The sequence below is a fragment of the Gossypium arboreum genome, chromosome 9, assembly GCF_025698485.1.
Source record: "Gossypium arboreum isolate Shixiya-1 chromosome 9, ASM2569848v2, whole genome shotgun sequence".
NCBI classification, from domain to species: Eukaryota; Viridiplantae; Streptophyta; class Magnoliopsida; order Malvales; family Malvaceae; genus Gossypium; species Gossypium arboreum.
This window is the reverse complement of record NC_069078.1, coordinates 22,043,519-22,070,676: the sequence shown is the minus strand read 5'-3', so window position 1 is coordinate 22,070,676 and position 27,158 is coordinate 22,043,519. Positions and strand designations below refer to the sequence as shown.

The window sequence follows — 27,158 nt, the reverse complement described above, 5'->3', positions numbered from 1 at the left end:
ACCTCCAACCAGGTGCCATAAATTCGCCAAAGTCGCCTTCATCGATGGGAAATTAATCACACTGGAAGTTAGAAAGATGCCTATAAAACAATGCTCATAAGACACCCCACCACCTAGTTCTCCCAAACCAAGTGGTATGGCCACCACCTCCTCCTCCTCCCCAATGGACAAATCAGCAAGATCTCTTCCACTGCCGCTATTTAAAAACAAGAAAACACAAAAAAAAAAAAACAAAAACAAGGACAACTCGATACAAAAAGGTAAAGAAAATAAACGTGTTAACACAAATAGAGGAAAACGTGCTAACAAGTAGAATTTGATTTTACTAAATTAAAATTTAATTGATAGATCTGAGTTAAAAATAATAATTATCGAAGTGGACCACTAAAAATTACATAATGCCAATGGTGACTAAAAATTACATAATGTCAATGCTGCATTAAAGTTGTCAAAAGCTCATCACGGGGCTTTAAAATCTTGAGCATCACTTTAAATTACAAATTTACAGTTTACTAGAACATATACATCAAAAGAATAGATTAAAATATATTTAAAATTAAAATGAAATTATTATAGAAAATCATTTAAATATGAAATTAATTGAGATATAACATTGAAAAAATTAAAACATGGTACACATAAGAAAGTAAATTGAACAAGACAAAAATATATCAATATATTAAAATTTAATTAAAATTAGTTATTAATGTGTAATATTATTTTTATAAATTTATAATGATTGAAACATATAATTTTCGTTTCAAATTCAATCCCGTGACAAAATTGTGCAAATATATATATAAATAAAAATAAAAACAAAATGAACACAATTTTTTTCTAAATTGAAGACTATTGTAAACTATACAAAATATTAGTTAAATTAAAACTTTATACAAACGCAACATGAAAAAATTTAAAATACAATATGATAAATGAACTTAGTAAAATTTACATAAAACAAATTATAAAACTATAAAAAATAATATAAATATATAATAAATTTCTTTTTCTAAAATAAATTTATAGTATTTAAATAATACCAATGTATTTTTTTACCTTTACTTCCTTCCATATTTCCTTTCTTTTCAATCCTTTTCTTCCTTCTTCAGTAAAAACCCTAAATAAGTTGTCCTAACTAAGAGCACCCAAATTTGAGATTGTGCATTCATTCTCCTTGCTTGGGACAACTTAATGCAAATTTGTAAAATCAAATTTTATTATGTGTTTTTCCCTGAAATCATTTCAAGGGTACAAAGATAAAAACAATGCTTAATTAATGTACACAATAAGATCCAGAAGAAATTTATTTTGATTTTCTTATTCACCTAGTCAACTTTCTATACAAACTTGCATCTTATGAACAATCCATGCAAACATTCATTTTGTACAGATGTTACTTACAAGTGATATAATGAAAGATACACAACCACCACCAGAAACTTTCACTGTATCAGTATATTGGTAACTATGCAAGGGAGACTTGTTCTTGCTCCCCATCTATATCTTTTGACTTCATATCTTCATCCAATAGAGGAAGACTATACAGGGATAGAAATCATGAGTAAGATCTGATTAGCTTGAAATTCTGAAAAGTACGTGCTTTGAACAAGTTCCCGAACAAATAACTCATTGTTGTCTCTTGATGAGGTGGTTTTGGTGCAAGACTTGATCTATTATGTTTCACCTGCAGCGCACTCCGGCCTATCTGTCGACAGATTGAATCAATAATCTTGGGATCGACCGAATTTTCAGTCATATCCGTGACATAGAAGGTGTCCTTGGCCTTACCACCTTTCGTCGAGATTAATGCTCTCTTGATGCACAAGCTGTTTTCCCGGAAAATCCGGGTAATATCGGACAGTAGTCCAAGCCTGTCTTCTGTGCACAATTCTAGCTCCAGCCCCTGTACCATGAAATGTTGCAGGGTATAACATCAAGGACACTATGTTCAGATTGTCATAATCAAAAGTTTCATTCTTGTGTAAGGTGACACAGAGATGGTTTCCTATACCTCAGATGCTCTCCTCTCGATGGCTGCTTCAAGACATTGTATAACACGGACACGCTCTGCTTCCGAACTGATCGGGAGCCCGTCTACATGTCGGATATAAAATTCCTACAAAGACAAAAAAGCTGATGCCATTAACACTGTCGAATCTACAATTCTAAGCATATCAACTTGTGCTCAACTGAGTAGAATTCCAACACAAAATGGATTACAATGTCAGCTTCATCTTACACCAATTGCTTCAATATTGCATCAGCAAGTTGATCAATATATATATATATATATATATATATATATCAGTGGCTGATAGGACTGCCATCACATTAAAATGGTAAAAGAACTATCTCACCTGATTAGCGTCCATCCTCGTTGTGTTGACCATTCCATGAAAAACAACATATTGCATATCTGTAAGAGTGCAGATAATATCAAACAGTAGTTTTGGCCTATCTTTTGCCCTCATGGTAATAACAGTGTAATCTTTCTCAATATTCAACAGATTAACTTGGGGTCTCGAGCTCCTCTCTTCGACTGCCCTGACTCCAGTTCTTTCCACCCTTTCGTAGTCCCTATCTGCAAACATGATTTGATGCAACCTTCGCTCCCTATGCATGACACCCGGAGCTGAAAGCATTGTTTTTGCTGTTTTCAAGTCATCATTTCCTTTGAGAACATTACAAAGCAAGTCCTTTATCATCAAGAGACGTTTCAGGTCGGTGATTGCACAGCCTGTCGAATCATCTGTCACATGAACCACAGCTGCAGCACGGGTGTTATGGGTCCAAATCTCGGCATTTACAACATTGCAACGCAGGTCCGCAAGGACTGCACATACTTCAGATAATAAACCAGGCCTATCAGTCCCTGCAAGTTCAATTGATGTATGCTCTTCTGATGGCATTACACCTACGGAGCCTCTCCGTGATGATACAAAGCCCGCACTAGTTTCGATTCTCTGTAAAAAATTAAAATTTAAGGTGAAAAATAGTTAAAAATCTGTAAAGGCCAAAAGAGTAACATGAGGTAGGTTCTTATTTCTTACCCTTTGAATATAGTCAATAATTTCTTTATCTCTGATTTTGTTGCCATCATTGTCAACAACATTGAAAAATGAAACATGAGAAACAATACTAAAAGAAATCAGTGTATGTTGAGTATAAATTGAAGAGTGTTTTTAAGAGAAAAGTTTTACCATCCATAAACCATCCTCCATCAGATGCTATGTATGCTTTTCTTATTGTAAGATTCATATCAGTAAGCACTTGAACTAGTTCCAGGAGAATCCCATGTTTGTTGACACTGTCAACCTGAAGAGAAAGTTCCCCAATATCCAAATATAAGGAACTAGATACCCATATATCATAATTCAAGCTACTTAAGCTTTTTACCTGGATAACTGTGGCATCCTCACAAGCATTATTGTCAATCACCACTCTGCAACAACAAAAACCATACATCTCAAATTAAAAGCAATTAAGAGACATGAATACAACATGCCAAATTTGCTTCAGTTTTTTATGAAAAAAAATATGAACAAACTCTAATCTTCTTCAATTTCTTCATCCAAAACAGCAAGGGGGAGGGGGAGAACTCAAAAAATCTAACCAAAAAATTCAAACGAAAATCTCACAAAGAAAAAGGGGGGAAAAAATTACCTGGGTTGGTTTACCCTTCTGATAAGCTTAGCATATTCATCATCCATTTCTCAAGAAAAAAGAAAACCAAATTTCTCCAAGCTGAAAAACCACACAAGCACCAAAGAAGAAAACCAAACTTTTTCAAAGAAGAAATTGATTAGCTCAGAAATCCCAGAACTCAGAAGTCCAAAAGGGCAACTTTTATTATTCCTTTTGTATGATTCTGTACAAAATTGAAAATAAATAAAAATAAAAATAGGTCTTTCGAAACCAATATTCAAGGAAAGCACGAGTTAGGAAAATAAAAATAGTAGGACTATAAAAATTAAGATCTTAGCCGGATAACATAATAATTGAAAGCTTATAAATAAATTAGAAAAAGAGGTGTCCGAAAATGTAATATATTGGGGACCTGTAAATAAATGATTGGTTGGAAGGTCGTTATTGCTGCCCGTAGTCAGGCTCGTGCGTGTTGACGAATGTTGTACTTTTGACCTTCCTTATTTATCTAGTATTTAACTGTGGTGATCACAATAGGGAGGGTGACAAGCAGGTGGTGATTACAGTTTGGTCGGAGATTTTTTGCCCGTGTTTTCGGCGGAATTTTCTTCATCTTCTTATTATTTTTTATTAGCCTCAGTGTTTTAAGCAACCTTTGTTTTCTCTATTTTGATAGTAATATTATTTATATTAATGTATTAATTTTGATCTACTATTTTAAATTATATGGTAAAAATAGAGTTAATTAGGACAAGCATCCTCAAATTATTACTCTACTTTTAAATTGACTCTTAAACTTTAGAATGTTCTAGTTATACCTTTACATTATTGATGTTATATTAACCATGTCCTTTAATTATTAAAACTGTTAGTTTAACTATTAAAAACATGCTAAATCTTATAGTATAATTTAAAATGAAAATTAAAAAAATAGAACATTATTACATAACTTTTAAAAAAACTAAAAAAGAGAGTGAATAATATAACATTTTAAGAGCTTAAAAACTTCAAAATTAATATTTTTACATCTTCCTTTTTATAATTTTCATTTTTAAAATTTTCATTTTAAATTATGCCATAAAATTTGACATCTCATTTAATAATTAAGTTAATAATTTTAATAATGTAAGGACCTTATTGATATAACTTTGATAGTTTAGAAATATAATTAGAATGTTCTAAAATTTGAGAATCACTTTAAAATACAAGTTATAATTTAGCGATGTACAATGGAATTAACTTGTAAAAATATGCTTATAATACATATATTACAAGCAAAATAAAAGAAAAATTAAAACAAAAGACCATTTAATTTACTAAAACAAAATTTTTCCAATTTTTTATTATTTTGATTATATTTATCCTTAGATTATAAAAATGAATTTTTAGTAATAAAAAAAAAGGTGTTGTTTTTCATTTTTTCTCTATCACTTTGATGAAAAGAGAACCTTTAGTATGTTATTATCTTCTTCAATTTTAATTTATTTATTTTAGAAAAATATGAAATTAATTTATTACATAAATGTATTTATTAATAAAATAAAATATTCTAACTTTCAGCTTTCATCAATAAAAGATAAATTCTATATTGATTGAGTTTTAGCTTAAAGATAAATTCTATATTGATTGAGTTTTAGCTTGATTGGCATTGGCATTGTTGCCAATATAGGAAGATGTAAGTTTCGGTGCGCTGTAACGCATTATCTTTTTATTTATGGGTTGGGAGGAGCTATGGCATATTTATAATATGCTTTTATGCAATCTTATATTCCACCAACCAAACAACATAACTTATATTCCAACCAAATAAACATAATAAGATAATTTGTCCATTCATTTTAAATTTTGATAATTTTAAGATAAACTAAACTATTGGTCACTAAACTATGTATAAGTCTTTGTTTTGCCCATTAAACTAAAAAAAGTTATAATTTGATCATTGAATTATTTAAAAGTTTTCATTCAAGTCATCGGACTATTAAAATTGATGTTATATGGCTTTCTCTATTTGCACTGTTTGCACCAATCGAAAACTCTCTTTCCCCTTTTCTTCGACAATTCAGTTCTTTTTCATGAAACAACTTTAGACGTCACTCATCTGCGAATCAGAATTCAAACAAGTCTTTTCTCCAATCTCCAACATTGAACGTTAGATCTACTTGGATCTAATGTATGTTCTTCTACTCGTCAATGGGTACTGATTCACCGTACCAATTATTGAATTGTCACTTGGAGCTCGCTAGTGAAACTCTTTCCTTAAAAAAACTTAATTACCCAGTGACTTAGATAAATATTTTTTTGACTAGTTCAATAACTTAAATGAAATCTTTTGAATAATTCAATGATCAAATTCTAATTTTTAATTAAATAATCAAAACAAAAACTCATAACAAAATTTAATGACTAATGATGTAATTTACCCATTGTTTCATTATTAATAGTTAACCAAGCTCCATAGTTATCTTTAGGATACTCATTAAAATGTATAAAAAATACAGAGAAAATAGTAAATTTTAGTCAATGCATGTTGAAAATTCGTAGCCCACTTTAAATGAGATTTGTCTAGGAAATAAGAGAGTGGCTCCTTGGCATTACCTAAACCTAAAGGATGCCTAACCGTCTACCCCACTTGTTCGCGGCTTTTGGATTATTTAATTTAATTTAATTTAATGTGATGTTTTGAAAAGTAATCTAAGTTAAATATAAACTTGTGATGATTCTGATTTTGATTTTTGTAAATAATTGCGAGGACCGAGCATAGTTGCAACCAGCATCAATAAAATATTCTCATATTTTAGCTATTTGAAGCGCCAAGGGGCAATAATTTTTACAACAATTTGGGCCATTCGCCAAGTGGACATATAATTTATAAAGTTAGGTAAGGAAAATTCTCTTTTTTCCATGCATTCACACTTAGCAAAGATCTTCTTTAGAAAAACATATCTTCTTTAGAAAAACATAGGAATGAAAATTTTATTATTTAATATTTACATTTTTAGTTAATTTGGTTTTTATTTTTCTTAAAATTAAATTTGACAATTAATTTTAGAAAAATTAAATATGATCATCAATTTTTTAAAAAAATTGAATTTTTATTTTTAATGAGAATTCTAATTTAAATGTTAAATTTCAAATATGAAAACCTCTAAAGATTTTTTTTATGAAAATTTTAGGTATTTTGGATTTTTATTTTTATAAAATTTTAATTATTTGTTGATGTGACATATAAGATAAATAGTGTCACGTCATCATGAAGTATACATAGACTACTACTTGAGTTGCCATGCAACATCATTCAAAAAATTAATCTTTTAGTCAGTAATTACGTTAAAAAATTTATTTGACTATTTTTGAAAAGTTAATAGTTAAATTTAATTAAAAATAAATGCTAAATTGACAAAAATTTAATCATTGAAAGTTAAATTTATCTTAATGCTAAAAATATAATTTATTTCAAGTATCATGTTACTTCGCTAAAAGGTTAATTATTAAAAGGACGAAAAGTAAGGTTTAAACAAATAATTATGTTTAACAATAAAAACTCTAAATCTTCATTAATCTAGCCAGAGATTTAACCCACAATAAAGAAGGGCATCAACCATATTTCTGCTATGTGTGAATTTCGAAAGTAGAATATTGGAATCTACAATCAATAATTATAAGAATGTTTGAGCAGTGCCAGAAGTAGAGCCACGGCTGATGCCAACTGTTTTCAGGGAAAAGAAAATTGAATCAAATTACAAGTTAATAAAAGAAAATCACAAAACAATTAATAAAGATAAAAATAAAATATATTAAATTGCAAAAAATAATTTCTCAAAAAATAATTAAGGTAGCATTCCGCGTATGTTTGTACAAGTATATACAATCGTTATCAAGTAATAAGTAAATATAAGAGTTATAGTCTCCACAGGATTATATTTGTTAATCAAATAATTGTAAATTTAAATATTACAAATATTATGCAAAATTAAAACTTATTTCTATACAATTGCAAACTTCACTTAATTTATGTCTAATGTCTTAATATGAATGAAAATCACCCAATTAGATATCAAATACCCAAGATTAATAGAAATTATAAGTAAAAAGGTGATATAAACAACTATAAAAAATCTATATAATTTAGAGTTTACTCCTTCCTCATAAACAATTCTAATGTTTATGCATGTAGTACGATAAACACATAAATGACTTCAATAGTAACCTAAGGGTTCATCAGTAATTACCAATAACCTGGTACTAACGTAGGTGATAGCTAAACACTGCTAACTTTTTTTTCGATGAAGTTCTTCTAAACATAGGTTTTTTAGAGAAATTCAAGAGAGAAGAAAAAGACGTAAAGGTGATTCAAAAGCACCACTACTATCCTTATATTCTTAAGTAACAGAGACAAGGATTAGTGGAAAAATTAGATACTTCCACTACGACTCTTGATTCCCGTGATTAAGTGCACTTAAGTTTTTGGTCTTATCATATACAGTAGTCTAGTTTAGTTTTAACTAAATCTTAGCATGACTAACCAAATCATCATCCACTAAAATAACAAATAAATCTAAATGACCACGAACTTAATGAGTTCGTCCAAAGCATCTGGGTGGACGGATACCTAACAGAGGAGTCTACCAACCCTAGAGCTCACCAAAACTAGGAGTTCGCCAAATGGAAAATCACTCAGAATACTCTACTTAGCTAGGAAAAATACTTTACTCACTCAAATCTATCTGTAATTTACCATCTATTAACCAAATAGTAACCGAATACAGAGATTCCACCAGGTGGGTTGTTACAATTCTCCTCCATTTAGAAAATTTCGTCCTTGAAATCCATACTTATTAAAAGCCAAGGATACTGCTCTTTCATTAAACTTTCTTTTTCCCAAGTAGCTTATTTTGTATTATGATTCATCGATAACACTTTCACCAATAGAATCCTTTTATTTCTTAGCTCTTTCACTTTTCTTGCCAAGATATGAATAGACTCTTCTTCATATGATAGATTTGATTCTACTTCTAAGTCTTAGATCTGCACAACATGTTTTGGATTTGATCGATACCTTCTCAGCATAGATACATGGAACACATTATGAATCTTCGATAACTCTGGAGGTAACACAAACTGGATGCTACTGGTCCAACTTGTTCTAAAATTTCATGTGGTTTTATAAAATGTGGGCTTAACTTCCCTTTCTGACCAAACCTTATAATTTTCTTCCAATGAGAAATTTTTAAAAACACTTTGTCACCAACTTTAAATGAAATTTCTTTCCTCTTTAGATTAGCATAAGCTTTCTGGCAATCTTGGGTAGCTTTCATGTAATAGCCCAAAATTGGGTCTAGTTGGAATAGAGGTTTCGGGACCATAAAATCTGAGATAAAAATAATTATTTTATGATTATTTTGAGGTCTATGATATGATTGCATGATTGTGTGAAAATTTCGTGAAGAAATTCTATGCATAAAGTGCTCAATTTGAAGTTAGGGACTAAATCGAATAAGTTGCAAAACTTGCATTCTAGAAGTTTCTAGTATGAAATTGCTTTGAAATATTAATTAGGAGGTCTTAAATAGAAATTTGACCAATTTATAAGTGATGGAAAAAAATTGGACATGGATGGAATTTTTGAAAGTTTAGTAAGGAAGGGCATTTTGGTCATTTGGTAATTAAAAGAAATAAAAAAGGGAAAATAAAGCCAAAATTTACTCATCTTTTTCATGGAGGCCGAAATTAGCATGGGGGAAACCATGGCTAGGGTTTTCAAGCTTTCCAAGCTCAATAGTAAGTCCGTTCTAACCCCGTTTTTCAAGTTCTTTACGTTTTTGGAATCCCGGTAATTTGATTAAGCTTATTCTAGCAATAATTTAAGCTAGGGTTCATATTTGGAAAAATACCCATAGGTGAAATGTGTTTATTTTGTTGTTTTATGATGGAATATGAGGTTTTAAATTATGTTAGACAACTTGTGCTACTCGGTTTTGAGTGAAAAGAGTAAAAGCAGCTTAATCGGTAAAAATACCTAATAGTCATAAGTATATGTTAGAGTGAGAATTTGATGTTTCCATAGAAGGGAAAAGTGATCAGCATGTCATAAAACATAAGAATAAGGGATGAAGTTTAATTCCCGAGCCTAGGGGCAAAAGTGTAAATATGCAAAGTTTAGGGAAAAATTGTAATTTTTCCAAAGTTTGAGTTAAGGACTGTTTTGAATAGTACATTAATTAAATAAGTAAAATATGATGTTTTAGATCCTGGAAAATGAGATTTGAACCTAGAATGAGAGAAAAATAAAAATTGGGAAAGTTGGTAAAATGATCGTTTTAGTATCGAGGTAAGTTCATATGTATAATAAGCATTAATTTATGCATGTTTCAATGTAAAATTGATATATTTATTATAATTTTGAGGTGTTGAAAGTATGTAAGTTAGTATGATAATAATCTGACAATAATCTTGTAATTTATATTTGAAAGTTAAATTTAGTGAATTAATTGAATTATGTTAAATTAAATGATTATGGTGCCAAGTTTATGAATTGATTTAAAATATGTCTATGGTACATGAAGTGCATTGAATTATCATACATAAATGTGATTTCTATGATTATGGATATTGTGGGAACTTGTAAGTTCATATGATTTTTAATAAGGCAATGTGTAATTTAATGTTATTGCCTTGATATTAAATGAGATGTAAGTTTATATGTAAGTAATACATCAATATTACTTGTATTATGATATTTTATAATAATATTGGAAATATGTTTGTGGATAATTACTTGATTGGTGACATTGTTGGAAAAGAGAGAAATCCGGTTGAACCTTGAAAAGATTGGATGATCTGAGATAGTATGTAGCTAGGTCACATATATGGTGCTGAGTGCACATCATGTGTACAAGAGAGCTACAAGACATTATGATGTAGCTAGGTCGTATGGGTGATACTATGTGTACACCATGTAGACAAGAGAGCTACGGGATATATGTAGCTAGGTCGCATGCGTGGCTTTAGGTGAAGGACACCATGTAGACAAGAGAGCTACGAGATAAATTGGCTAGGTCACATGGGTGGTACTGAGTGTTCACCATGTGTACAAGAGAGCCGAACTCTATGATGGGTGGAGCTATGTGCTGAAACCACCAAGTATCGAGGATTGATCCGAAGTGTTCAACGGGAGACTCTCTATGTATTGCTTTGTGAGTTTTGTGATGAATAAGTGCATGAACTTGGTTACATGAATGATGTGTTCATTAAGTGACCAGGATGTGGTAAGGTTATAAACAAGTAAGTTATACATGAGGATGATATTATGGTGACCTTGTGATCATGGGCCTATACTTGTGATGTATGAAATGTGGTGAAAATGATTTGTGATATGTATGTTAAAATGAGGTTAATACAAAGAAAGTGTGAAATAGGGAATTAGCAATAAAACTGTTTTGGACAGTAGCAGTGACGTGATTTTAAAAAATCACAAAAAATAGTATAAATTGAATCAGAGACTTAATGAGATATAAAATTAAAGCTTAATGAGTCTATTTTCATATAAAAGAAACATAGGAAGCAAAGGAGTTCTATATTTTGAGATATTTAGTTTTTGTGAGACTGATTCAGAATGATTACGTGATCCCCTGTTCTGAATTTGGAAAATCACAAAAATTTGGAGAAAAATAATTAGAGGCTCAAAATTATATTTTTAAAATCCATAATGAGTCTATTTTCAAGATAAATCAACAAGAACATTATCCGAGTTCTGTACTATGAGATAATTATTTTTTAGTGAAGAGAGGTCAGAACTGTCAGAAAGTGAAACATGGGAAATTTTAATGAATAAACTGTACTAATTGGCTAAACCAAAAATTATGAAAATTTTATGGTGGAAATATATGTGAGTCTAGTTTCAGGGGAAATTTACGGATATTAATTTGGAGCTCTATAGCTCGAATTATAAATAATTAAGTGACTATGACTCGTGTGGACAGTTTGATGTGAACATTTATTCGTAAATTGTGAAATCGTACTTACAAGAATGCTATATACATTAAGGATGTGGAATGGTGAGGAGGAGGAGGAAAATAAATATATGTGGAATACATGGAAACTATGGTATATGAAAGATTGATATAATGAAATAAATGATATGTGTTTATAAGAAAACAAAAAGAGAATGTTATGTATCATGACATGTATATATATATATATGACTAGTCTCAATGTAATGCTTGTTGGGTATGGAATTGAATTGAAATGTTTCAGGCAAACATGTTATTCTGCACATCTGAATCGTGGTATTTTATAAAGATATGATCTAGCTTTAAATATGAATGCTTGATGATTAAGCTGAAGATATTTGGTAAGATGATAATCTTGGTATAAATGTATAAGTGGTACTATAATAAACAAGGTAAAATGAGTATGAGAGACACATGTATGATGTCATACAAATGCTATGTTTGTAGTTTAATTGAGGATGTTTAATCATTAAATGAATACCATGTTATATGCTTTTGATTTTGTATAAGTGTGTAAGAGATCAAGGTTGACCAAAGCTTGGAAAATAGCCTAGGTATATTCCACACAGGCAGATTCCACACAGGCAGAGACACGACCATGTGTCTTAGCCATGTATGGAACACGACTTTAGGACACGGGCGTGTGGAGCCTTAAAGCATGAAATTTCCAAGATTTTTGTAAGTTCTCGGTTTAGTCTCAAACCCTTTCTAAAGTATGTTTTGGGCTCCGTAGACTCAAATAAGGGACTATGTGTAAAAGAATGAACGCTTTGAAATATGAATAAAATTTTATGGCTCGTATTTTAGTTTAATGTTTGTATGTTTGTCTGGTAACGCCTCGTACCTTAGCCCAGCCTCGGATATGGGTAAGGGGTGTTACATTTCAGATGATTACAAATGACAAAGACTTTTCCTTTTGTTTCTTAAACTAACTCGGTACCTGTAACACCCTTATCCCGTAACCGTCGCCAGAATAGGTAAGGGGCATTACCGGACTTGTAACTCATGTCAGAACAGTAAAATTTTGAACTTTTTCTTGAAATAAAGATCGTTCATTTAAATAAGTACTAAGCACAGCCAGAGGTAAAATTTAAACTTCACTAAGTAAACATTCAAAAGATGCCATTTTCGCATGGCTTATATACATTAACCAAAAATATTCTTCCGCCACTAGTCTATTCTATACATGCCATAAAATAATTCTAAACATAACGGTGACAAGCGGTGGATAGTGATAGTGTGACTAGTTCTTTGCGATCCCCGAGCACGTAGCCGCAATGAGATCTATAAAGCAGAGGAAGCAGAGTAAGCGAGTGAGCATTACAATGCTTAGTATGTTTTAAGCGGTGTCAGCGGATAACAATCAAATTATAACATAGTTGTTCGTATATTTTATTTCACTCTTCCTTCGGGCATACCATCCCTTTACGAATATGCACATCTCATCATATACAATAGGCGATAAACTTTCACATAAAAGTGAGCTCATGTGACATAGATACATTGTATGATTTCACATAACCTCTCACACTGATCCGATGTCACATAATCATAGGAATAGTCTCATAGATTGCTCTCGTATGCATCACATACCTACCTTATGATTTAGTTCAAATCAAGCTCACATATAAACTTGGAGTACATACTTGTTTAACCTTTCGCATTGAATATATTTATAAGCAATTCTTATTACGAAGTCTTATAGCTTTAACCTCTACTTGGATTATCGTGAGACCTTTAGCTCGACGAAATCTCCACACGAGTTATCGGGTCTTACCGGACAAAATCTCCACACGTAGTCATCGGGTCTTACCGGACATAATCTCCACACGTAGTCATCGGGTCTTACCGGAATATATTTCAAGTTTCATGTACATTTAATCACATGTTACAACATTCACATTGACTGTCATATTTGTAATTCATTTGCCTCATCAAATATCTAATAATACACACCTTTCACATTTGGTCGTTCGGCCACAATATACGCACATCACCTACATATTTCACACTAGCCATTCGGCTTTACCACATATACATATCTCATATATATATTTCACATTGACCATTCCGCTTTACCACATATGCATATCTCATATATATATTTCACATTGACCATTCGGCTTTACCATATATGCATGTTCATATTCACCACATTGGCCATTCGGCCTTATCACACATATGCATGCTCACATTCATCACATTGGCCATTCGGCCTTATCACATGTAACACTCCTAACCCGTATCCGCTGCCAGAACAGGGTTTCGGAGCATTACTACCATTTACAGATCACTAAAAAAAGTTTTAAATACTTACCGATTCAATGCATCATATAAATAAATATATTACCATTCAATCAACAGTTTGACAGTTGTATAAGCATCAAACAGCAACATTGTTAGTATACTTGCACATATCTCATATAAATTCAACACGATATATCTATTTTCTCGACATATCGCACTTGAGTTTAATAATAGTCTCAATTACATAATTTCCTTGTATCAACATATCAAAGATAATCATATATGTACATGTCATGAAACATATCATGCTCTTACCGTTTCTTCATAAGCATATATCATTCATTTCATTATATCAATATTTCATGCTCCATCATTTCCATATATTTTATGTATATTTATTAGGTAATAGCTTATATCAAACTTAACATAAATTATATTTCATGTACTTATACTTATTTCGTTTATCTATCTTCATAATTATTTCATATAACCATTCGTCATCGATACATATTACTTGAATATCAATTGTTCAATGAGATGCTAGAGCGTCTCCCATCCACGGTCTTATTTATCTTTGACATGATGCCATAGTGTCTTTCAACTATGGTCTTACTCATTTTCTGTCATGTTGCCATGGTATCTTTCAACCATGGTCTTGTTCATTTCATATCACGTTGCCATGGTATCTTTCAACCATGGTCTTACACATTCATATCAGGTTGCCATGGTATCTTTCAACCATGGTCTTACACATTTTATATCAGGTTGCCATGGTATCTTTCAACCATGGTCTTACACATTTTATATCAGGTTGCCATGGTATCTTTCAACCATGGTCTTACACATTTTATATCGAGTTGCCATGGTATCTTTCAACCACGGTCTTACACGAGTTGCCATGGTATCTTTCAACCATGGTCTTACACTCAAAGTTGCCATGGTATCTTTCAACCATGGTCTTACACATTTCATATCGAGAGCACACTCCATGAACCTCATCCTTGCGGCGGGATTACCGGTCGAGCTAAATCCCGCAATATAAACTCATAGAGTATTGTCGGGATTACCGGTCGAGCTAAATCCTCAGCAACGACAATTACTCTAATGAGCTTGGATCTGAATTACGGTCGAGGCTAAATTCAGACCCTAATTGGATTACCCGTCGGGCTAAATCCATTTTACACATATTCTTGAGAGGGCTATATCAGATAGGATCACCGTCAGGGCTAGATCCTTTTACCGTCAATTCCTTTTCGGAGATCCATCGAATTTTCCTTTCATTCAACCGGATTTCTTCCCATTTTATCAAATATATCAATGTTTTATAAATTTTCATACAATGAACATTCAAATCATATTCACATCAATAACATACAATCTCAAGCATTTCGAATATAATTCAAGTTACACGAACTTACCTCATTGATTGCTCGTGTTTATTATTTCATTATTCTGATATATTTTCTTTTCCATGATCAAGTCTCGTATTTGTGTCGTCCGGATCTTTATAAATAAATTTGATCATCATTTTCATTCATTTCATATTCTAATACATTTAATTAATGCTCTAGGCAAAATTACCATTTTGCCCCTAAACTTCTAATTAATGACGATTTCATCCTTAGGGGACGGAAAGTAAAATTCTTGCAATTTAATCCTTATTTCCAACTATTATTCTCATATATATTGATAACAGTCCATGAATTCTATAAAATATCAAAATTTTCCATAATTTGAACACTTTTCAATTTAATCCCTAAAACATGTTTTCCCCGATCTTGAACTAAATTGATAATTTCGTTAAATTTTGTAATTTAAATAATAAAATAATCTATTTCATGCAATTTAGTCATTTCGACATTTTACAAAATTGCCCATAAAATTTTACTTTTATTCAATTTAGTCCCTGAGCCTAAAACATGCAAATTAGCCATGCTAGATGAATATTCATACATATTTTCCTCCTCCTCCTCTCCATTCCACATCCTTAATTTATATAACATACAACAAGTAACATTATCAATAATTTCACTATTTACTTATATGTACATTCAAAATTGTCCATTTGCGTTATAGTCACTAAATTATTTATATATTAAGCTACAGAACTCGACATTAAGATCCGTTAATTTTTCATGAAACTAGACTCACATGTATTATTATCATAAAATTTTCAGAATTTTTGGTTTAGCCAATTAGTACAGTTTATTCATTAAAGTCACCCCTGTTCTGCTGTCTGACAGTTCTGACCCTTCTTCACTAAAAATTAGGTATCTCCTTTTACAGAATTCAAATGATGTTCTAGTTTGTTTCTAATAAAACTAGACTCATTCATGATTCTATAAATATAAATTTAAGCCTCTAATTATTTTTATTCATTTTTTTATTATTTTTCAAAGTCTGAACAGGGGAACCCAAATTCATTCTGACCTTGTCTCACAAAATTCATTATATATCAAAATTTACAAATTCATTGCTTACACTGTTTCTTCTATGAGAAACTAGACTCATTAAGATTTAATTCTATATTTTTTTCATCTTCTAATTAAATTTATAAAATTTATGGTGATTTTTCAAAGTTAGACTACTGCTGCTGTCCATAACTGTTTTAGTGCAAGATATTAATTACCATGTTATAACACCCTTATTTTCTTTTTCTACACCATTTCTCATCACTTTCTCTTATTTTCTCTTCACTAACATATCAAGAACATAGGACCTTATGTAATAAAACTCTACTATAACATTATTTCCATGATTTATCAACAATAACAAACTTAAAAACATATTGAAATCTTGATGTACTTACCTTATTCTCTTGATACCAATCTTTAACTTGATTTTCTCTCTCCTCCAGCTTCTATTTCTTGAATCCAACTTGATATTCTAACTCCCCATGTTCTCCTTAACATTTTCTCTCTTGGTAGCTATGGAAATTCATTTGATTTTTGGGTGAAAATGGTGAATTTTTGGTAAAGGACCAAATTGTAAAGAAAGTAAAACTTTCTTTCTTCCTCTCTTTCTCTCACGTTAGTTTGCATGGAAAGGAAAGATGATGAAAATTCTTCATCTTTCTTTCCTTATATACTAAATAAATAATAATAAAATAATATTAAATATCTCATAAAATATTAATAAAATAATATTTATCTAATTAATTAATTTAAAATATCATTAACATAATCATTACATTCTAGAATTCTCTCTCTTACTAATTGACCATTTTGCCCTTCATGATCTTTTAGAATTCCATCCTTGAGTCATCATTTAATTTGGTAAAATTGCAATTTAGTCCCTCATAGTTCTTCACTTATTCAATTTGGTCCTAATTCATCCATTTTCCTTAGTTTCTAGATCATTCTACCCTTAAAATATTTACACTATTGGTCCTTCAACTTTTCATATTTACACTTTAACCCTTTAAGTCTTGAGTATTTACTCTTAGGCAACAAAACTTTTCTAACTTTTACAATTTAGTCCTTTCCTGAATCAAGATATCATAATTTACTTCCCAATGTTGCCATAACTCAAAACTTCCCTTTTTATCATTTTATTTCCTTATTTTATTATATCAAGGATAATATATTACTGTAAAGATTTTCAGGGTATTACATCACATATATGCATGCTCACATTCATCACATTGGCCATTCGGCCTTATCACATATATGCATGTTCACATTCATCACATAAAATCCTAAATCAAAATATAAAGTTTCATGTATTCACATCACAATTATCCAAATATACTTCACATACCACATATACTATCATGTATACACTTTGTCTTGGCCGAATCTACATCAATCATTTTCCAATGAATAATTCAATTTCACGCCATACTATCATTTCATATTCGGATACTCATAAACTTACAATTTCACAAATTTTAATATCAAAGATCCGTCTAACACTCATATATCGTTTTACAATATCACGATTTAGAATTCACGTATGGGTTTAATCAATAGCTTATGAGCAACTAAAACAAGTTTTATCCATGTTTACAACAAAATCACATATTCACTACGAGCTATTTTCCTGAGCAATAGTCACTAAATTATTTATAACTAGAGCTACAAAACTCCAAATCACTTTCCGTTAATTTTCCCTGAATATAGACTCGTATATATTCCATTCATAAAATTTCCAGAATTTTAGGTTTGGCCAATCAATACCAGATTTTTCTTAAAGTTTCCCCTGTTTTACTGTTTGACTAATCTGACCATTCTTCACTACGAATCAAATTTTTCATTGTAAAGAATTCATAATGTGTTCTATTTAATTTAATTTGAAACTAGACTCATTAAGGAGTCTAAGCATATAATCTTATCTTATAAACATTTTTGTACAAATTATAATGATTTTCCAAAAACAGAACAGGGGATTTCGGAGTCATTCTGACACTGTCCCACACAACTTTAAAGATCTCTTTATAGGAAATTTCTTTGCTTCCACGGTCTCTTTTATAAGAAACTAGACTAACTAAGCTTTGATTACATATTTTATTCAGCCTATAATTCCACACCAACAATTTATAGTGATTTTCTAAAATCACGTTACTGCTGCTGTCCAAAGCAAATTATTACAATTTGCTCTGAAATTTCCAAGTCCAAACACTTATGAACTTACCATTTGAGTTTAAGACATATCATGGCCACATCATATCTTATTAAATCAACACATTATGTCCTATTATGATTGAATTTACTCAACGTTTAATCACTTAAAACTTAGCTCGGAAGTGGTCGACGATTAGATGTCCACGGCTATTCGTTTACTTTCTCTTTTCCCCTATCCGACTTTGATCCTCTTTGCTCTTAAGCTTAAGTAAAACAATAGATTTGCTTAAGTACTTAACTAATATTATTCACTTAACAATCACATTTGGCAATCACATATCATTTAATCTTTGATTGACCAATTTAACACATACCAAAATCCAATCATACATTATACTAAGCATATCATTAAACATACCTATTCAATTTAGCGAATTTCATAGCCGATTAATCACCTTACCCCACATTACTCAATGCCGAATATTAACCCAACATCACAAGCATAATCACCATGAAACTTACCTTAATACACATTTTATCCCATTGCCGAATACATATATATATCATCAAACAAATATTTATTCACATAACAACAATTCATTCACATCTCTATAAATGATCATAATCGGACATTATAAACAAATCAACTAGTTTAGCATTCAAATTCTTCTAACCATTCCTCAATCATTTACTCAATGAACAACAATCCAAGCACATCAAAGCATAGTCGAATGTATCATTCTTCTTAAATTCAAAAATAAATACATGGGCTAACTTCAAAATCTATTTAACAACTCAACTTTATAAACACATATTCGGCTAGGAAGAAGGATTGATAATTTAACAACCTTAGCATAACACATAATTTGTTGTGACACATCTTTAAGCATTCTTTTATTCCATCAACTCAAAACACATTCATCACTCTCAATAACTAAACTCATATTCGGCAATGGCCTCCAATATAGTGACCGATTCTTCTCAACTAGCACCTTGTGTACACACATGATCATTTGTTTGATTCAAGCACCTATCCACCAAAAATTCATCCAAATTAACAAGAACAACAACCACATTCTTTGTTATCTACCATGACCGAAACCCATATTCATTCACCAAATATCAAAAATTTATCATCAATTTGACATATAAGGACATAACCAAATGTTTCTTGCAACACAAACTCAAAAATTAACACATGGGTCATGTTATGAGCACCAAAACAAACTCAACTTCACAAAATTTCAAAAGAATATCATGATATCATACCTTAATTCCCCCACACAAGATGGCCGAATGCCTTAGGTGTGCTTTCTTCCATTTCTTGGTTAGTTTCGCTTGAGAGAGGTAGGAGAAGAAGATGAACATTTTTTTCTTTTCTTTTGTTTTCTTCCTTCAATTCACGGCAATGGAGGGGGGCATGGATGAGACAACTTTGTTTTCATCACCTCTCTTTTCATTCTTGTATTACTAACCTCTTATTTTATTCTTTCTAACATAACACACTAACACAACATGTTTCCAACATGTTTCACCCCATAGCATGGCCGGCCACTAGCTCTAATTTTGGGTAATTTGACATGCAAACCCATCATTTTCATAACATGCATTAATAGGCCACTTTACATTTGCCTAGCACATTTCTAAATTTTCTCACATAAGTCGTATTTAATAAAATTCACTTACAATTAACAAAATTCAAACATGAAATTTTCACATGCATATATACATATAATAAGCATCAACTATGACGGTTAATTATTTTTATGACTCGATTTTGTGGTCCGAAACCACTTTTCGACTAGGGTCAAATTAGGGTGTCACAACTCTTCCCCCTTTAGGATTTTCGTCCCGAAAATTTCTACCGATGAATAGTTTAGGATAACGTCCTCTTATTGAATTATATTCATATAAACATTAGCTCATCGATAGCAATTGTAATTCATTATTGTTTTCAGATCGATCTATAAAATCATTTTCTTATCTTAAAACAAATACATAAACATTTCTACAAGTATGCACATATATCTCATTTTCTTGATTTCATAAGCAATAATCACTTAACTTAATTCACAAATGCATTTCAAACATATATTAAGCACATATTAACATGTATATTTCACATCATCAACCCACATATTTGTAACCCACATTTTCATTCATGTATAAGTCAGTAACTTTAACCGAAAGTACACATATACTCAAACATCCCAATAAATATCCTTTATAACTCCATCATATCTCACTATTCAACTTAACCTATTTCCAACAGAAAATCAACTTCCACATACCTGAACATTGAATTCATTTAGCACATTCAATCACCGTTAACGATACCCGTATACAATCGATTTGGCAAAAGGCCTCATATAGTATACCGGCATGGGATTTATTTTAGCACATAACCCATATATCCAAAATTATCAGCAATCATCAAAAATTCTTACAGACTTTCAAATGTCGAACTTAATCAAAATAATTTCTTGAATATGATTAACAAAAAAAATAGGGGTCATTTAGCAATAGCACATATGACTTCATATACCAAGCATTCCATAAACTAAATCCGTAACACATTTATAACATGAATTCATTTCTTAACAACATATCCACCATCTTTTTACGTATTCACTTATTTAGTATACATAACATAATATAATATGAACTCACAAATTTTACTTTCATTTGATTTTCACATACCTTCCGTACATACCTGTATCACTTATTCTGATCTTACTTTATTTATCATCTTAAATATACCCGTTGAATCATTCGAAATCATTACGGATACTCATTAAGCACATATAGCTTTTACAATGCCATATCCTAGATATGGTCTTACATATTCTCACATATCGAGCCGATGCCATGTCCCAGACATGGTCTTACACACTATCTCAAATCAATGCCTTCGTCCCAGACGAGGTCTTACATGAATTCCACTTCACACACTTAGTGCCCACTGACCGATCTCGCACTCATAGTGCTCGGTTAAAGGAATTCGCACACACACAGTGCCTCTAATCATTCACACACATAGTGCTCTTATTCATTCGTTATTACACATTGAAATGACTTAACCAAGTCTATAAACATCATGTATGTACACTTTTAAACATATCATCTCATTTAAATTTGAATTCGTATAGTAATGAACACTTAAACTTTGCTCAAATTACCGGCACGAAGCCTACTAGGCACGAAGGCCCGAATACACGTCACCAGCATGATTGCTCTTGGGACCTAGCCGGATATAACACCAAAGACGAATGCTCTTGGGGTTTAGCACGGATATATTACTAGCACGAATGCTCTTTGGAACTTAGCCGGATACATCACTAGCACGAATGCTCTTGGGACTTAGTCGAATACATCACTAGCACGAATGCTCTTGAGACTTAGCGGGATAAATCACTAGCACGAATGCCTTCGGGACTTAGTCCGGATACATCACTAGCACGAATGCTCTTGATGCTTAGCCGGATATATCACTAGCACGAATGCTCTTGGGACTTAGCCGGATACATCACTAGCACGAATGCTCTTTGGGACTTAGCAGGATACATCACTAGCACGAATGCTCTTGAACTTAGCAGGATATATCACTCTCAATTCTCATGTACATATACACATATAGCAATACACATTAGTATATCATTTACATTACTTGAATACAAACACAACATGCTTATCGACCATTCAACTTCCGGTTCCATAGCCACATACAAAAATCACATTTATAGTCATAACACTCTTTCAAAATTGCATCACTTATACCCTTATAATTCAATCCAAATCGAAATTCAAATACGAGTACATGATCGTGCACGATCAACTTAATAATTTAGGCATATCTAAGTGAAGTTATATCGCAAATTCTCATAGTTAGAAGCTTGCTACATTTCGATCGGGATCAAGATTCATTACAATACAACAAACATATTTTAATAGTCAAAAATCATCACACTATCATTTTATCACTTTATGGCATGTATAAATAGACTCACGCGTGCTACGTTAGTCCTAGAATCGACTAAACCGTAGCTTTGATACTAATAAAATGTAACACCCTATCCGTAAATCCGCGAGAATAGGTAAGGGCATTACGGACTTGTAACTCATGTCGAGCAGTAAAATTTTGAACTTTTCTTGAAATAAAGATCGTTCATTTAAATAAGTACTAAGCACGACCAGAGGTAAAATTTAAACTTTACTAAGTAAACATTCAAAAGATGCCATTTTCGCATGGCTTATATACATTAACCAAAAATATTCTTCCGCCACTAGTCTATTCTATACATGCCATAAAATAATTCTAAACATAACGGTGACAAGCGGTGGATAGTGATAGTGTGACTAGTTCTTGGCGATCCCGAGCACAGTAGCCGCAATGAGATCTATAAAAGCAGAGGAAGCAGAGTAAGCGGAGTGAGCATTACAATGCTTAGTATGTTTTAAGCAGTGTCAACGGATAACAATCAAATTATAACATAGTTGTTCGTATATTTTATTTCACTCTTCCTTCGGGCATACCATCCCTTTACCGAATATGCACATCTCATCATATACAATAGGCAGATAAACTTTCACATAAAAGTGAGCTCATGTGACATAGATACATTGTATGATTTCACATAACCTCTCACACTGATCCGATGTCACATAATCATAGGAATAGTCTCATAGATTGCTCTCGTATGCATCACATACCTACCTTATGATTTAGTTCAAATCAAGCTCACATATAAACTTGGAGTACATACCTGTTTAACCTTTCGCATTGAATATATTTATAAGCAATTCTTATTACGAAGTCTTATAGCTTTAACCTCTACTTGGATTATCGGCGAGACCTTTAGCTCAGACGAAATCTCCACACGAAGTTATCGGGTCTTACCCGGAAAAAATCTCCACACGTAGTCATCGGGTCTTACCCGGACATAATCTCCACACGTAGTCATCGGGTCTTACCCGGAATATATTTCCAAGTTTCATGTACATTTAATCACATGTTACAACATTCACATCATTGTCATATTTGTAATTCATTTGCCTCATCAAATATCTAATAATACACACCTTTCACATTTGGTCGTTCGCCACAATATCGCACATCGCCTACATATTTCACACTAGCCATTCGGCTTTACCACATATACATATCTCATATATATATTTCACATTGACCATTCGGCTTTACCACATATGCATATCTCATATATATATTTCACATTGACCATTCGGCTTTACCACATATGCATGTTCATATTCACCACATTGGCCATTCGGCCTTATCACACATATGCATGCTCACATTCATCACATTGGCCATTCGGCCTTATCACATATATGCATGCTCACATTCATCACATTGGCCATTCGCCTTATCACATATATGCATGCTCACATTCATCACATTGGCCATTCGGCCTTATCACATATATGCATGTTCACATTCATCACATAAAATCCTAAATCAAAATATAAATTTTCATGTATTCACATCACAATTATCCAAATATACTTCACATACCACATATACTATCATGTATACACTTTGTCTTGGCCGAATCTACATCAATCATTTTCCAATGAATAATTCAATTTCACGCCATACTATCATTTCATATTCGAATACTCATAAACTTACAATTTCACAAATTTTAATATCAAAGATCCGTCTAACACTCATATATCGTTTTACAATATCACGATTTAGAATTCACGTATGGGTTTAACCAATAGCTTATGAGCAACTAAAACAAGTTTTATCCATGTTTACAAAAAAATCACATATTCACTACGAGCTGTTTTCCTGGGCAATAGTCACTAAATTATTTATAACTGGAGCTAAAAAACTCCAAATCACTTGCCGTTAATTTTCCCTGAATATAGACTCGTATATCTTCCATCCATAAAATTTCCAGAATTTTAGGTTTGGCCAATCAATACCAGATTTTTCTTAAAGTTTCCCCTGTTTCACTATTTGACTAATCTGACCATTCTTCACTACGAACCAAATTTTTCATTGTACAGAATTCATAATGTGTTCTATTTAATTTAATTTGAAACTAGACTCATTAAGGAGTCTAAGCATATAAATCTTATCTTATAACCATTTTTGTACAAATTATAATGATTTTCCAAAAACAGAACAGGGGATTTCAGAGTCATTCTGACACTGTCCCGCACAACTTTAAAGATCTCTTTATAGGAAATTTCTTTGCTTCCACGGTCTCTTTTATAAGAAACTAGACTAACTAAGCTTTGATTACATATTTTATTCAGCCTATAATTCCACACCAACAATTTATAGTGATTTTCTAAAATCACATTACTGCTGCTGTCCAAAGCAAATTATTACAATTTGCTCTTAAATTTCCAAGTCCAAACACTTATGAACTTACCATTTGAGTTTAAGACATATCATGGCCACATCATATCTTATTAAATCAACTCATTATGTCCTATTATGATTGAATTTACTCAACGTTTAATCACTTAAAACTTACCTCGGAAGTGGTCGACGATTAGATGTCCACGGCTATTCGTTTACTTTCTCTTTTCCCCTATCCGACTTTGATCCTTTTTGCTCTTAAGCTTAAGTAAAACAATAGATTTGCTTAACTACTTAACTAATATTATTCACTTAACAATCACATTTGGCAATCACTTATCATTTAATCTTTGATTGACCAATTTAACACATACCAAAATCCAATCATACATTATATTAAGCATATCACTAAACATACCTATTCAATTTAGCTAATTTCATAGCCGATTAATCACCTTACCCCACATTACTCAATGCCGAATATTAACCCAACATCACAAGCATAATCACCATGAAACTTACCTTAATACACATTTTATCCCATTGCCGAATACATATATATATCATCAAACAAATATTTATTCACATAACAACAATTCATTCACATATCTATAAATGATCATAATCGGACATTATAAACAAATCAACTAGTTTAGCATTCAAATTCTTCTAACCATTCCTCAATCATTTACTCAATGAGCAACAATCCAAGCACATCAAAGCATACTCGAATGTATCATTCTTCTTAAATTCAAAAATAAATACATGGGCTAACTTCAAAATCTATTTAACACCTCAACTTTATAAACACATATTCGGCTAGGAAGAAAGATTGATAATTTAACAACCTTAGCTTAACACATAATTTGTTGTGACACGTCTTTAAGCATTCTTTTATTCCATCAACTCAAAACACATTCATCACTCTCAATAACTAAACTCATATTCGGCAATGGCCTCCAATATAGTGACCGATTCTTCTCAACTAGCACCTAGTGTACACACATGATCATTTGTTTGATTCAAGCACCTATCCACCAAAAATTCATCCAAATTAACAAGAACAACAATCACATTCTTTGTTATCTACCATGACCAAAACCCATATTCATTCACCAAATATCAAAAATTTATCATCAATTTGACATATAAGGACATAACCAAATGTTTCTTGCAACACAAACTCAAAAATTAACACATGGGTCATGTTATGAGCACCAAAACAAACTCAACTTCACAAAAATTTCAAAAGAATATCATGATATCATACCTTAATTCCCCCCCACACAAGATGGCCGAATGCCTTAGGTGTGCTTTCTTCCATTTCTTGGTTAGTTTTGGCTTGAGAGAGGTAGGAGAAGAAGACGAACATTTTTTTTTTCTTTTCTTTTGTTTTCTTCCTTCAATTCACGGCAATGGAGGGGGGGCATGGATGAGACAACTTTGTTTTCATCAACCCTCTCTTTTCATTACTTTATTACTAACCTCTTATTTTATTCTTTCTAACATAACACACTAACACAACATGTTTCCAACATGTTTCACCCCATAGCATGGCCGGCCACTAGCTCTAATTTTGGGTAATTTGACATGCAAACCCATCATTTTCATAACATGCATTAATAGGCCACTTTACATTTGCCTAGCACATTTCTAAATTTTCTCGCATAAGTCCTATTTAATAAAATTCACTTACAATTAACAAAATTCAAACATGAAATTTTCACACATGCATATATATATATAATAAGCATCAACTATGACGGTTAATTATTTTTATGACTCGATTTTGTGGTCCCGAAACCACTTTTCGACTAGGGTCAAATTAGGGGTGTCACAGTACCTACCAATTTCCTTTCACTGAGCTCCATCCAACATGTAGGGGTTTTGCATTTTCATCCATATAGAGCTTCAAATGGTGACATACCGAAACTGGCATGATTATTGTTATTATACGCAAATTCTGCCAAGGGAAGATATCTTTCCCAATTTAGCCCAAAGTCAATCATACAACTTCTTAACATATCTTTTAGGACTTGAATGACTCTTCCAGATTATGCATCTATCTGAGGATGAAAGATAGTACTAAATTGCAACTTGGTTCCCAGCAATCCTTACATTTGTCTCCAAAATCTTGATGTAAATCTTGGATATCTGTTTGAGATTATGGAAGATGGAATTCCAAAAAGGCATATTATCTCAGAGACATAAAGCTCAGCTAACTTTTCCCATGAATAAGTGATGTGTAATAATATAAAATGAGTTGATTTAGTGAGCCGATCCACTATAACTCAAACTGGATTCTTCTTTGAAGGACTGGGAGGAAGTCTTGATACAAAATCCATACTAATTTTATAC

At 31.8% G+C, this 27,158-nt stretch overlaps 1 protein-coding gene across 3 annotated transcripts; it reads right to left on the bottom strand.

Moving 5' to 3' along the window:
- Nucleotides 1–1,198: 1,198 nt before the first annotated feature.
- On the bottom strand, nucleotides 1,199–4,030 carry LOC108454828 (ACT domain-containing protein ACR6-like). 3 transcript variants are annotated; one of them, XM_053018809.1, is made up of 8 exons: nucleotides 3,664–4,030; nucleotides 3,397–3,442; nucleotides 3,201–3,315; nucleotides 3,051–3,138; nucleotides 2,358–2,963; nucleotides 2,012–2,116; nucleotides 1,789–1,903; nucleotides 1,199–1,701 (listed from the first exon to the last, which is right to left on the bottom strand). In XM_053018809.1, exons 3-8 carry the CDS (start codon nucleotides 3,212–3,214, stop codon nucleotides 1,556–1,558), a joined length of 1,074 nt encoding a protein of 357 aa, XP_052874769.1. In that variant the 5' UTR covers nucleotides 3,215–3,315; nucleotides 3,397–3,442; nucleotides 3,664–4,030; the 3' UTR covers nucleotides 1,199–1,555. The 3 variants fall into 3 exon arrangements, with proteins under 3 accessions (XP_052874769.1, XP_017608903.1, XP_017608904.1); XM_017753414.2 differs by having other exon boundaries at nucleotides 1,199–1,903; nucleotides 3,664–4,022; XM_017753415.2 differs by having other exon boundaries at nucleotides 1,199–1,903; nucleotides 3,051–3,118; nucleotides 3,664–3,716.
- Nucleotides 4,031–27,158: the final 23,128 nt, after the last annotated feature.

Excerpts from the sequence above, each read along its gene's own strand:
- LOC108454828 (XM_017753415.2), bottom strand. The coding sequence starts at position 3,710 with ATGGATGATGAATATGCTAAGCTTATCAGAAGGGTAAACCAACCCAG. Across the intron at positions 3,119-3,200 it reads TGGAGGATGGTTTATGGATG|TTTTCAATGTTGTTGACAAT; the intron begins GTAAAACTTTTC and ends CTCATGTTTCAT. Across the intron at positions 2,117-2,357 it reads CGAGGATGGACGCTAATCAG|GAATTTTATATCCGACATGT; the intron begins GTGAGATAGTTC and ends TTGTCTTTGTAG.